The following is a 12,046-nucleotide window of genomic DNA, read 5'->3' on the forward strand; positions in this document are numbered from 1 at the left end:
GCTCACCAGGCTCCTCCATCCGTGGGATTTTCCAGGCAAGAGTACTGGAGTGGGGTGCCATCGTCTTCTCCGCATTCATCGCGGAACTGGGAGTCTATGCTTCTGACCGCCTGCATCCAATCCCTGCCTCCCCACAACCCCTTGCCTCTAGTAACCACAAACCTCATCTCTTTTCCTGGGTTTGTTTGTTTTCAATGTATAATCGACCTACAACAGTGCATTAGTCCATTAGTACACTACCAACGTATGATTGGGTATTTCTATACATTTCAAAACAGTCACAATACAGCATTTCTCCTATAGTCCCTTTGAGAAAAACACACGCTATGAAGAGTAACTGAGAGCGACGATCTCCGTGGAGGATGACACGCGCCTCAGTGACGCCGAAGCAGAGGTGACCTACATGTGCACACGCATGGGTAGGTAAGGTCTGTCTCTATTTCCTACTTTACAAACCTAATCTCACGGGGTTTCAAGGTACGACACCATTGCAGTGTCCCTGAGAGCCCTCTCATTCCTTTCCCTTCCTTTACTGTTGGCTCATTCATCTTAGTACCACTCCTCCACTGCAAATCACCACGGAGACAGTGATTAAAAGACTTCTTAACACCACCACCCACTGGTGCAATGCAGGTTCCCAAACGTGAAAACGCCTGGGCTTTTGACCACAGGCAAATACAATTTTGAAGCAGCTATTTGTGTTTTGGTCAAACGAAGCAAAGAAGGCAAGACAAATAGGCACCCAGTGTTCATGTTTATGGACCTGTGTACGTGTGTGGGGATGAGGGGGAGTAAATTTTCCAACTGCATTAAGCAGCTACATAGATTCAGAAGCCACACGAACCAAAAGAGGGAAGTAATCTGAAATATACCTTTAGATATCTTTAATTTCATTTAACAAAGATACTTGTGTGTATGTGTATAAAAAATATTCAGATTCACAGACCTGTATAATTCAATAGAGGAAGTGTATTTCCTAAATGTAAAAAAACAAATACTATACTCTGCAGTAGATACTGGAAAATACTGTAATTTCAGGCAAATGGGCAGGATGTCAAGTATAATTTATATATACCCTGAACCACTACTCAGTAACTGCTATTATACTGGCAAGAAAATTATTCACCTTTTCTTGAAAGCAGTTTAGAAAAATCTTTCATTTTTATCACTGTGCATCCCACCAGCCATATATGGGTACCAGAGCACTAAAATACCTCCATAGCCTGGGCTAAGCGCTCTTCCAGCGCCATGTAAGTGAGGAACTGAGGATCCACATAAGAAATAGCTTCAGCAACTCCGAGTCCATCTGCGAAGCCATCAAACAAGCTGGGGAAAAAAAAGTACAACCATGATTTGGGAAACCTTAATGGTGAAGACATAATTATACACTAGCATACTGACAAGCCAATAAACACACAAGCAGAAAACCTTAAAATATTTTAGTATAATCTTACGGGGTGAGGGGCGAGGAGAGCCCAACAGGAAATTAAATGCTAGGTGTAAGGAGCTAAGATGCCACTCCCATCCCTAGCAGGCTGCCACACTCACTGCACAAAGTTCGTAAGAAAATCCTCTGCTGTTTCTAGTTCTAGTTCTGGGAACCGTGTATGGCTGGGATGAAGGTAACACTTTTTATCTACTAATTCTTTCCTGTGTCTTTCCCCTTTATTTCGGTTTCCAATTTGAATTTTGGTGAGAACATGGTAAGAACTGCTCCATCTGTTTTAATTGTATCATTGGTCAAAGCCTCTTTTTCTTCTCTTACCTTGTACTGCTTAATCACTCTGGTTTAAGAATACTTTATTTTCTCAAGTTTTTCTCATTAATTTCTCTTCTATTTTTCTAAGGACTAGGGTTTCTCCCTTACCATTCAGTTTGAAAAAGATCTGAGCTCCTAACTGCTCACTTCTATTACTCTGAAGGTTGTAAGCCACTTGGAAGAAAATATTATGTCTTAATCTGGCTCTCATCTTCTCCCCTCCACCTTTATATATACACAGATTCCTCCCTTTCCTCTAGACTTGGAAATACTAAATACTTCAAGATTCAGAAAATATAAGATATCCTCTGTCATCTTTCTAAATCTTGTTCTGCTGGAATTCCATCTCCTCAATTATCCTTTCTGCAGGTAATTCCTAAGCCTTTACCTAATACAAACTCTCTCGAGTTCTTGACCTATATTTTTAATTTTCTGTGGGGCACTTTACCTCAATGAACTCTTACCACCTCGAATTCAACATCTCCAAAACTGGACTTACTTTGTCTAGTTAAAGACAAGCTTCTGTTGACCTCCACATTCCTATCAGAAACTGAGTATCACAGTCAATAACACCCAGTTACTTATGCTAGCTCAAAACAGTTATGATGTGCCTCTGTGCCTCCATTAAAATTACAAAGCTATGGCCCAGAGATCCAAAGTATTTCTATGAAGACTATACTATAGCTTAGTAGTATCTAAAAATCCGCAGACATCGTACGGTACGAAAGGAACGGGCATTTTCACACAATCACAGGTTTTAGAATTAGAATTAAACCTTAGATCACTGAATCCAACCTCTTTGCACTGTTAACTCCTTCATCTATCAGTGAGATACAGGTCAGAGAGGAAGAATCTTGGAGTCAGACAGACAGGAATTTAATGCCACATTTAACTGAATTATTGTTAAACAATAGGAAATTTTTATTGGGCTGTTACTGTTTATCTATAAAACAAATTAGATGAGTAAGTGCACACAGGTGCTGTGCAGAGATGGCACCAGATCAGGCATTCGGGAAGCAGCAGAGCCGCTTCCTGCATGCAGGACACACACTGCTCTCTACGCAGGCGTGCGCGGCAGAGGAGGGCCCGCATTCCAAGTCTGAAATGCACGAGTTCAGTGCTCGAGCTCTGCCTGCTGAAGCAACACAAACTATGTCCCCTCACTCTTTCAAGTGATGAGAATCAATTATCCCATAAAATTCTTTTCTTGTCTAAGCTAAAGAAACCTAGACACTCAGAGCATAATTTGGTTGTACCCTGGTAACTGAAGAACGATCAGTGAACATTAAACATTCCAGTATTGTTCCTTTGGTAAAAACCCTGGTAATAACCGTCTCAGACGAGAAGCACCACAGACACTAACACAAGCAGCTTGAGAGGAAACAGGTTATCTTCCCACTAGATGGTAAAAATGGGAACTGTGCAGGGATGAGCTCTGAGAGGCAGTACCTTCACAGAGTGATCAGAATCAATGTCCTCATGGGACGGCTCGACACCATGTGCCTCCTGACACGCACTGAGAACAGAACCCTGCTCCTACGGTCTGCCTGCTAACGCTGTGTAACTCACACCTAAGCATGCCATCAAAGGGCAGAGCCTGCTCCCATGGTCTGCCTGCTAACGCCGTGTAACTCACACCTAACATGCCATCAGGCAAGATTAACCTAAGAGACACTGTGGAGTCCAGCTCCAGCAGCCAGGGGGCCAGCCTGACGGGATGAGCGGTGTCGGCGGGGAACGATGCAGCCTCCGACTCGGGGCGCGGGACTACACGTTTATGTCAAGCCTCAGGTCTTCTATCCTTTGACAAAAGCATCAGGTCCGAGGTTTGACATTTTCAGTTCCCCTTCACCCAGACTGTCGTCTCCTTGTTGCCCTTCAAGCAGAGCTCCTGCTTCAGCGGTTCTCCCAGAATCCTGTTTCCTTGTGATTACACTGCATGCTATGTCTGGGCCACATACCATACTCCTCGGTTTATTTCTTATCTTTCTAAATCCTGCTTGCCCCTAGGATCCTAAGCTCACTATCTCCTAAAAAGGCTTCTAGCTATTCCTAATTATTCCTAAACCCTAAGCTCAACAAACTTCTTTGCCATAAACATTTCCCTCACAAACAGGTCTCAGATAACAATCCTTCCCGTGGCCTCAAGCTGCGGCCTACATGCTCACCCTGGGATATTCTTTGTAAAGATCCTTGAACAAACGTCAATGGTTACTTTATAGATTATTTTCTGGGCACAACTGCAGAAGGCTTTGTGCTTTCTCATGCTTCTCTCAAGAACAATAAGCACCTTAACATTCTTTCCAGCCAACTCAACCGAAGAAAGGAAGAAACAAGTCGGAATCACAAGAGCGGGTTGGGGGCCATGCCTCCATTTTGTCAGTAACGCCTAATGTGGCTCCCGACAAGTCATTCTACAAAATAAGCAGCTTGTACTTTTAAAAATACCAAATTCATAAAAAACTAAGACCAAGGAAATGTTTCAGATTAAAAGAAACTAAAGAAAACATGTTAACTAATATATCTTGGACTGCATCAGAAAAAAAATCTCTAATGGCATTAGTGGGACAATTACAGATATCTGAATAGGTCTGTAGATTAGAAGAGTACTTGTATCAGTATTGATTTTCTGATTTTTATAATTTTACTGTATATGAAAATCTTCCCATTTTAATGAAATTCATTCTAGGTGATTTCTAAGGAAAGAGGCAACCATTACTAAATGCGTCAGAAAAAAATATAAACAAAGGAAAGAATGGCAACATGAACATGGTGAATGTCGATATTTACAGAATCTCAGTGAAAGGGATATGGGAATTTTCTGTACTACTGTCTGCCATTTTTCTGTAAGTCTGAAATAATTTCAAGAGTTTCAAAAATTCTACTCTTAAACCATGATTATAGCCATAAAGAATTAATTTCTCACAATCTAATTAGGTTAAGTATTATCATCCCAATTTCTTATTAGGTTGATAATTATTAAAAAATAATAATGGTAACTCAATTTCTAACCAAGAGGAAACTTAAGTTGTTATCAAAGAATAAATAAATGGTACATTTGGGATGTGTCTATATCTAAAATCTATGTTTTTTGCACATCAACTCCTACCACACAAATCCATGAAATAGTCTCTGGTTATCCTATAGCATTTCTGTGACTTAATGAAAACAAAAAAGCAAGCCAACTTTTGGTAGAGGATTTTTTCCATTTTCCTTTAAGCTAAAATAAAAAACCAAAGACTTTAATTTTTTTTTTTCTATACAGAGGCAAAACTGAAAAGAAAAAAAAAAAGCGTTAAATTTTGGAGTCACATAAGAATTGCTGCTGTTCACCATGGGCATTCCTTTAAGATGCCAAAATGACATGCTATTTTAATGTGAAAATCAAACCATATTTTTACCTTATCAACATTTAGCTACTACCACATAAATCGAACAGAATACCACGAAAGCAAATAATGAGGTGTTGCCATATTTAGACAAAATTCAGAACAGTAATTTCATAAATTTTGTCTTAAAAATCAAGGCTAAAAATTGGTTTCCATATTAGAAAAAAACAAACTACTTTGAAGCTTCACAACTTGGGGAGCAATCAGTAATGTCTTTACAAGCTTAATGCAACAGCCATATCTAGAACAATCATCAATGAATCGGAAGCTTTCAAATTTAAGTTAAAATTCATTCAATAAAGACCTCACTCATTTCTTCAAATTTTTATGGGAAGCCTTTTTCGAAGGTTGTTTAGAAATATATACATCAAGATCTTAAAAAATACATTAGTAATACCATCTCTTATTAATCTGTCCTAGAGAAACAATCTGATGTACAGATCAGGTTTTATGGGTGAAAAATTTACTGCACTATTTCAATAAGGAAATAATCAAGTAAATTTTCGTGCTTCTGTAGGGTGGAGTGTTTATGCAGTATTTCTCATATGAAACCGTAAGTGTCTCCCAACATGCACAGATGATGCTGAGCACACAATCCTGCTGAGCACTGTCAGAAACGACAGTGCACAATGTCATCAGGAGAAAAGTCAGAATGAACAAGCTCAGTAAGAGGGGAGTGGGCAGGCCTGAAGGAGGGGAGAGACAAAGAGGGTGTTCAAGGTCACCCAGACGAGGACCAGGTGAGGCCGCTGATTCCACTATGCTTGGGAAGACAGAAAACAGGTCTCAGAAGAGAGCCTGTAGGATGAATTACAAACTAGCTGTGTGGCTGTGGAGAAATCCCACTTCTGCTTCTGTAACAGGGTCACTAAGATCTGCTCTGACTCTTCCCCTAGGGAGGGAGAAAAGGGTCAGCAAGGAGAATCATGGAGACACTGTGTTTCGTGTCTGGAAAAATTTAGAGAAGTACAAAGAAAAAATATTCAGAAAGAGAAACTGAAGACACAAAGGAGGCCTTAAAAATATATCACCAGGGGTCTGAATGAGTTTTTCTTACCTTTATTTTTCTAAATTTTCTGTAATGGAATTTTAACTGGAAAAATAAGACAAATTCTTAAAAATGTATCTGTGCAGAGAAGAAAATAAGGGTAGTATCAAGCCATAATTTTTTCCAGAAAAAGTAACAAAAACAGAGTACCTGGAACAAACATTCTCTCTACATCTCAGTAATTATTCCAGAGGGCTGTGCAGACTTGAAAAAAAAGTCTAAGTTTATAAACCAAAATAGATAAATTCTGATCATTCTATCACAAGCAGTAACAATTCTATAATCCATTTAATGTATATGTTACTTTTACTTGAAGCTCACTATTCTCTGCAGCATGAAGTAAATTTAGTCCATTCAACATCTCTGGGAAGATACAACTGTATTTTGCAAATACAGAAGGAAAATTATAGTCTTGATTCTTCTGATTCAATCACAGGTTTTGAAATTCTTCAAGTAGTATTCATCATGGACTTTTATTTTTTACAGGATTATATTAAGTGCTATATTAAGGGGATCAGCACACACAATATAATTTGTCATAAAAAAATTTTTAACACCAAATTTAAAAGTCAGAAATCTCAAACAAGTATGTGAATAACTAGGATACAAGGTAAGCATCTGTAGAGTTAATGGTCAAAGAAGGAAGAGGTCAATGACTAGAGTTCATGTAGGAAGCAATATCTGAAATGAGCTTGGAAGAAGAGGAAGACTGACAGACGAGAAAAACCGAAATATTCCTTAGTGTCAGAGATCCAGTCTTCATAATTTAGAGTCATGAATGAATTCTACGCAGTGAACGGTGAGCATGGTACGCACACTGTGCTACATACCTCCAGTCCACATCCAAGTCTTCACTCACGCTGGAGTCATCCTCAAGGTTATTGTTACCATCCAACATGAAAGCTTCTGGCTGTGCAAATTCATTAGCGGGCTCATTCCCTTCATCACTGCTGCTCTCATTGACTTCATTGTACTGTAACCAAGGAATTTCTCCCTCTTCCAAGGATGTTTGTTCCCTATTACAAATATTTTCATGGAAGAAAAGATATTATTATTTTAAAACATACCATAGATTTTTTCTTTAAAGAGCTCTCTTTAGTGCAGGTAGATACTTTATTTAAATTCTAAATTCTTGGTAACATGATTCTAAAAAATCTGCCTTGTTTAGATGTGAATCCGTTTACTTGATATATATTATCTATACTCTCACTATCTGAATGGTTATGTCCCAATCTTGAGTAGCTCCCCTCAGTTACAGTAAGGCCATACTGCTCGGCCTGGCCTGCTAACCCTGCAAAGCAGGAGCCCGCCCCCGGGCTCGCCGCCCCCACCTGCACTGCTCTCCCGCTGCGCGCTCTCCTCCCGGAGCTGTGGAGCTCAGCCCGCCTCGCCGACACCCCCTCCACGTGAAATGCCTTCCACCAGATGCATGCTGCTCAGAGCAGAGGCAATGTTGCTGCTTCTAGGGAAGCCTGTCGTGACCACTCATTTCAAGCAGCTCACCAGTCACTGCTGATGCACCATTCTGCTTATTCTCCTTACAGACCTTCCTTTTACTTATCACTTTATCGTTAACTATTAGTCATTCATCCACTAGAAAATAAGCTAACGGAAACAGGGATAGACAAATCAATGACACAGATAAAGAAGATAAGAAAAATGAAAGTATTTCAAAACAACAGGGGAAAAGGCCCTTTGATGAATGACACTGAGACCACTGGGCACACACATGGCTGGGGGGGAGGGGGGTCGCGTCACATTCTGATGTCATTATTTACCTTAAATAAATTCCAGATCTATTTTACAGAAATGCATGTCTCCCTTCAACGCCTCTAAAAGACACAAGTACTAAAAGAACCACAAGAGAAATTTCCACAAAAATCTCAGTGTCGTCCTAAACATGATGCAAAATTTTGAAGCCAAAGATGAATTAATTGCTAAAGTCCACAACATACACATTAAAGAAAATGCTCATGGAAAAGCCAAAGACAAATTAATTTTATAATTAAATAAATTTAACTTATCTTTGAAGCCGAAGACAAATTAATTGCTAAAGTCCACAACATACACATTAAAGAAAATGCTCATGGAAACACGAAAAACTTGGACACAAAGACCAAACTGAGAAAAATTAATAATTATAATACGTAAGAAAAAATGGCACTTCAAGGCTGCAAACACTGAACAAAAGCTACTTTCAAATTTACAAGTAAGACAATTATACCGGTAGAATCTTCTTACTCATTTTATTTGACCAAAAAATACCTTTTGGTATACCAAAAGGAGGTTAAATAATATAGTCTCAGCAAAGTTTCATTTTAGTTTGGGTTTAAGATGAGAAATAATGTTATACAACAATTTATGTATCTCAACTTGAAGAACAGCTAATTAGAACTCTATTCATTGTAATGTGAAAATTTAACTTTAGGGATAAAAACATTTATGAAAGAGATGCAGACAATGCCCACATACAAGAAACAACACATTTTAAAGAAACTATCTCCTTCTATACTTAAATCCATTAATGTTTAATTTCTGCTCCTCAACTACACTTCACAATAACATGCTTTTATGATTTAGTCTAATAAAACAAGAGAAATGAGCATACCAAAATATGCTTATTTTGTTAAAGTTTTAATGTCTAATACATAAAGACAGTAGATGCTTTCTTGTGCATAATTTAGTTTCAGTGAAATTAAGCCTCAAGCAGTTTTTAAGTACAAATCAAGCTAAGCGTCTCTGCGCAGCAGGCCTCTCTTCACAGCTTTCTGGGCGTACCTGGCACAGAGTCCTCTAACTCTTGGGACTCACTCGCCTCCTCCTAGGCTGGCCACTTCTCAAGGGCGTGACACGCTGTTGTCTCTCCTCATTACCCTGGAGGAGGGCATGGCAACCCACTGCAGTGCTCCTGCCTGGGAAATCCCATGGCCCGGGGGCCTGGTGGGCTTCTGTCCACAGGGCCTCAGAGTCAGACGTGCCTGAGCAACTGAGCCCAGCGCACTCCTCAGAGCCTCACTCCCTGTAACATGCGCTCGACACTTAATAGGTTCCCTCTCTGTGTTGCAAATGTAATAATAAACCCTTGAAAAAGAAATCTTTTAAAAGTCAAATAATTTAGATTAAGCCTAGAACAGTCCTTGAAAATGTCTGTTATTTCAATATACACCTACAAGAAATACATTTTTTCTTATTATACAGCTATCAAAATGACTATTATGCTGTAATTCAGATAGCTAACATAAAACTCAAATAAATGGTTGAAAATTATTCAGTATAAGAAATATTAATTTATGAGGTTTTTAAATTCAAAGAAGAAAACTAAAATAAGAAATTATTCTGAATCTAAATGATGATGTCATTAATACTCTTTCAACTATATAATCCTTGGCTACATATTTTGCTTAACCATTTGTTTCTCTCGCTCACAATTCATCACAACACAGCTGTGAAACAGAGGATCAGTGCTGTGCGGCGCGTGCGCTCAGCGTGCCACAGTCATTCACCATTTAACACAGGGCCCGTCAGGCCAGAAGAGGGGCACTGTCGCTGGACCGGGTTGGCCTGACAGTGTGACAAAAGGAATCCTGATCTAAAAAAAAAAGAGCAACAGGACTGCAGAAGTACCAAGGACCAGCTGTTAGCTCCCCACGAACCACAACGGAGGAGTCCTCTGATCCCAGAAGCCCTCTTCCTGAGCGCTGGACCATCTTCTCAAGAATCTCACTTACCTTTGCTCTAATTATCAGGCAGTTACTTTCTCTTTGAACATTCCATAAGCAAACAATCATGCTTCTTGGTTTTCAGGGGTGAGGACAACCCTTTTCTAGGCCCCGAATCCGCCTGGGATCGCTTCCCTTTTGTAAGAACTGGGTGTCTCCACTTCCTCACCTTCAATTCCCTTTATTTTTTAATCCCTTTTTTTTTCAAATGCAGAATATATGCCACCTATTTCAGTTCCCCAGTACACTGTGCTGAGCAGTCGGAGCCCAGCCACCCAAGCCAGGAAGAACATCGGCTCCGACCAGCATGCCCTTATGCTCTGTCCACACTGCCTCTATCCCCTTGGCCTGACGAGGCACCATCATGTGCACACTGCTTCCGAAAGTGTTTTCACTGTTTTCCTATACTTGAATGAGACACTGACTACTGCCTGTTTTTAAACTTTATGAGACAGGTAGGATACACGTTTCCCCAGGGATGGTCACCCTCACTCAGCATTCTATCTTTAAGACTCACCCATGGTTCTGTGTCTAACTATGGCTCATCCGTTCCCTCTGCTGTGTGATACTCTATGTATGAAGACATTCGTCTTCTATTAATGCATACTTGGGTAATGTCCACCTCAACAAGCAGCGAGTAGGAACTGATCTACATCCTCCAAGACATCTGGCATGGCTAACACAACAGGTGCTTAAAGGAAGACACCTCCTTGTGGCCCTTTCATTGCTGCTGCTGTTATTTTTGGGCTGCACCACAGAGCATGCGGGATCTTAGTTCCCCGACCAGGGACTGATCCTGCACTCCCTGCATGAGACGCACAGAGTCCTAACCACGAGGCCACCAGGGAAGTTCCCCCTCCTTATGCTCTCAATGTACACTCCCTGATTGCTAATGATCTAAGCATCTTTTGATATTTTTAATTCACTGTTAATATTTCCTCTTCAGTGAGTTATCTGCTCAAGGTTTTGATCATTTCACAATCAGACTAAGTTCTGCTTACTGATTTCCAGCTCACTATGTACTCTGCACATTAAGACTTACACTGTAAGTATAGTCTCCTAATTTGGCTCTCTTCTTCTCTATCTTTTTTATCTTTTACTAATCTCCCATCCTGCCATGCTAACACTTCCCCCTCAATGCCCACAGAAATGGTACACTTGTCTTACTCCTGATCTTAAGGGGGAAGTTTTTTTTAACGCTTCTTTACTGAAAATTATTTCTATTTTTTTAGATAGGTTTTATGAGGGCAAGGAAATTCTGTTGTGATCCTAGTTTCTGAATTTTTATCATGATGAGATGCTGAACATTACAAGTGACTTTTTTCCCCCCACAGAAAAAAAAAAAACCAGAGAATCTGTCATTTCAATTTTCTCCTGTATTTTGCTAATGTAGTGATAACATTTATAGGTATTCTACATGAAACTACTTTTACATACCTGGAATAAACTCAAATTGGTAACTGAATTTTATCTGTTAAAAAATATACTTAACAAATTCAGATTTCCAATAATTCTGTTTAAGAGTCTGCTGTATACTTTAATAGATTACATAAGCTTGTAATTTTCTTCACATACTCTTTCAGTACTAGGGTTATACTGGCCTTATTTGAAAGACTTGGAGAAACAGTTCTTTTCTCATTCTCTGGAATAGTATGATATGACCTTTGAAAGTCTAGAGAGAATTTAAGAGAATTCAGCTCTAAAACCATTTGGATTGGTTGTTTTCTCCATGGAAAGAGTATAAATCACTGACTGCATATCTGTAATAGTTATCACATTATCTAGGGCAGTGAGTGTTGATGAACTCCACTCTTCTGGGAATCTGCCAGCCTCTAAGTCTTCAGGTGCACTGCCCCCAAGTTCACGGTGCTCTTCCTGGTCCACAGGCCTCCACTTTGCAGCTCTGCCCCTGTCCGCACTCCCAGGTCACCCATCTGCGTTATCTGTACTTTCCCGCTCAGTACCAACCGCAACGTCTCCTTGTTCTTACCTTCGCAGAGTATCAGCTTCCGGCTTCTCTGATTCTCCCTGCTGTTACTGTTTTCTAATTAAGCTGACTTTTGTTCTCGTCTTCTCTAACTTGATTCTCATCCTACCTTAGTTTATTTATTCTAATATTCCTTTTCTATTT

The 12,046-nt window shown here is 39.7% G+C and overlaps 1 protein-coding gene across 3 annotated transcripts in view; it reads right to left on the bottom strand.

Moving 5' to 3' along the window:
- The window catches only part of PJA2 (praja ring finger ubiquitin ligase 2), a 79,286-nt gene that overhangs the window by 18,695 nt on the left and 48,545 nt on the right, over window positions 1–12,046 (bottom strand). For all 3 annotated transcript variants that reach the window (XM_015096231.4, XM_060416081.1, XM_042251007.2), the window contains 2 exons: window positions 7,027–7,212; window positions 1,215–1,326 (listed from right to left, as the gene is read on the bottom strand). In XM_015096231.4, the coding sequence (XP_014951717.1) occupies window positions 1,215–1,326; window positions 7,027–7,212 (298 nt within the window). The remainder of the gene's footprint in view (window positions 1–1,214; window positions 1,327–7,026; window positions 7,213–12,046) is intronic.

This window comes from Ovis aries, chromosome 5 (assembly GCF_016772045.2).
Source record: "Ovis aries strain OAR_USU_Benz2616 breed Rambouillet chromosome 5, ARS-UI_Ramb_v3.0, whole genome shotgun sequence".
Lineage (NCBI taxonomy): Eukaryota > Metazoa > Chordata > Mammalia > Artiodactyla > Bovidae > Ovis > Ovis aries.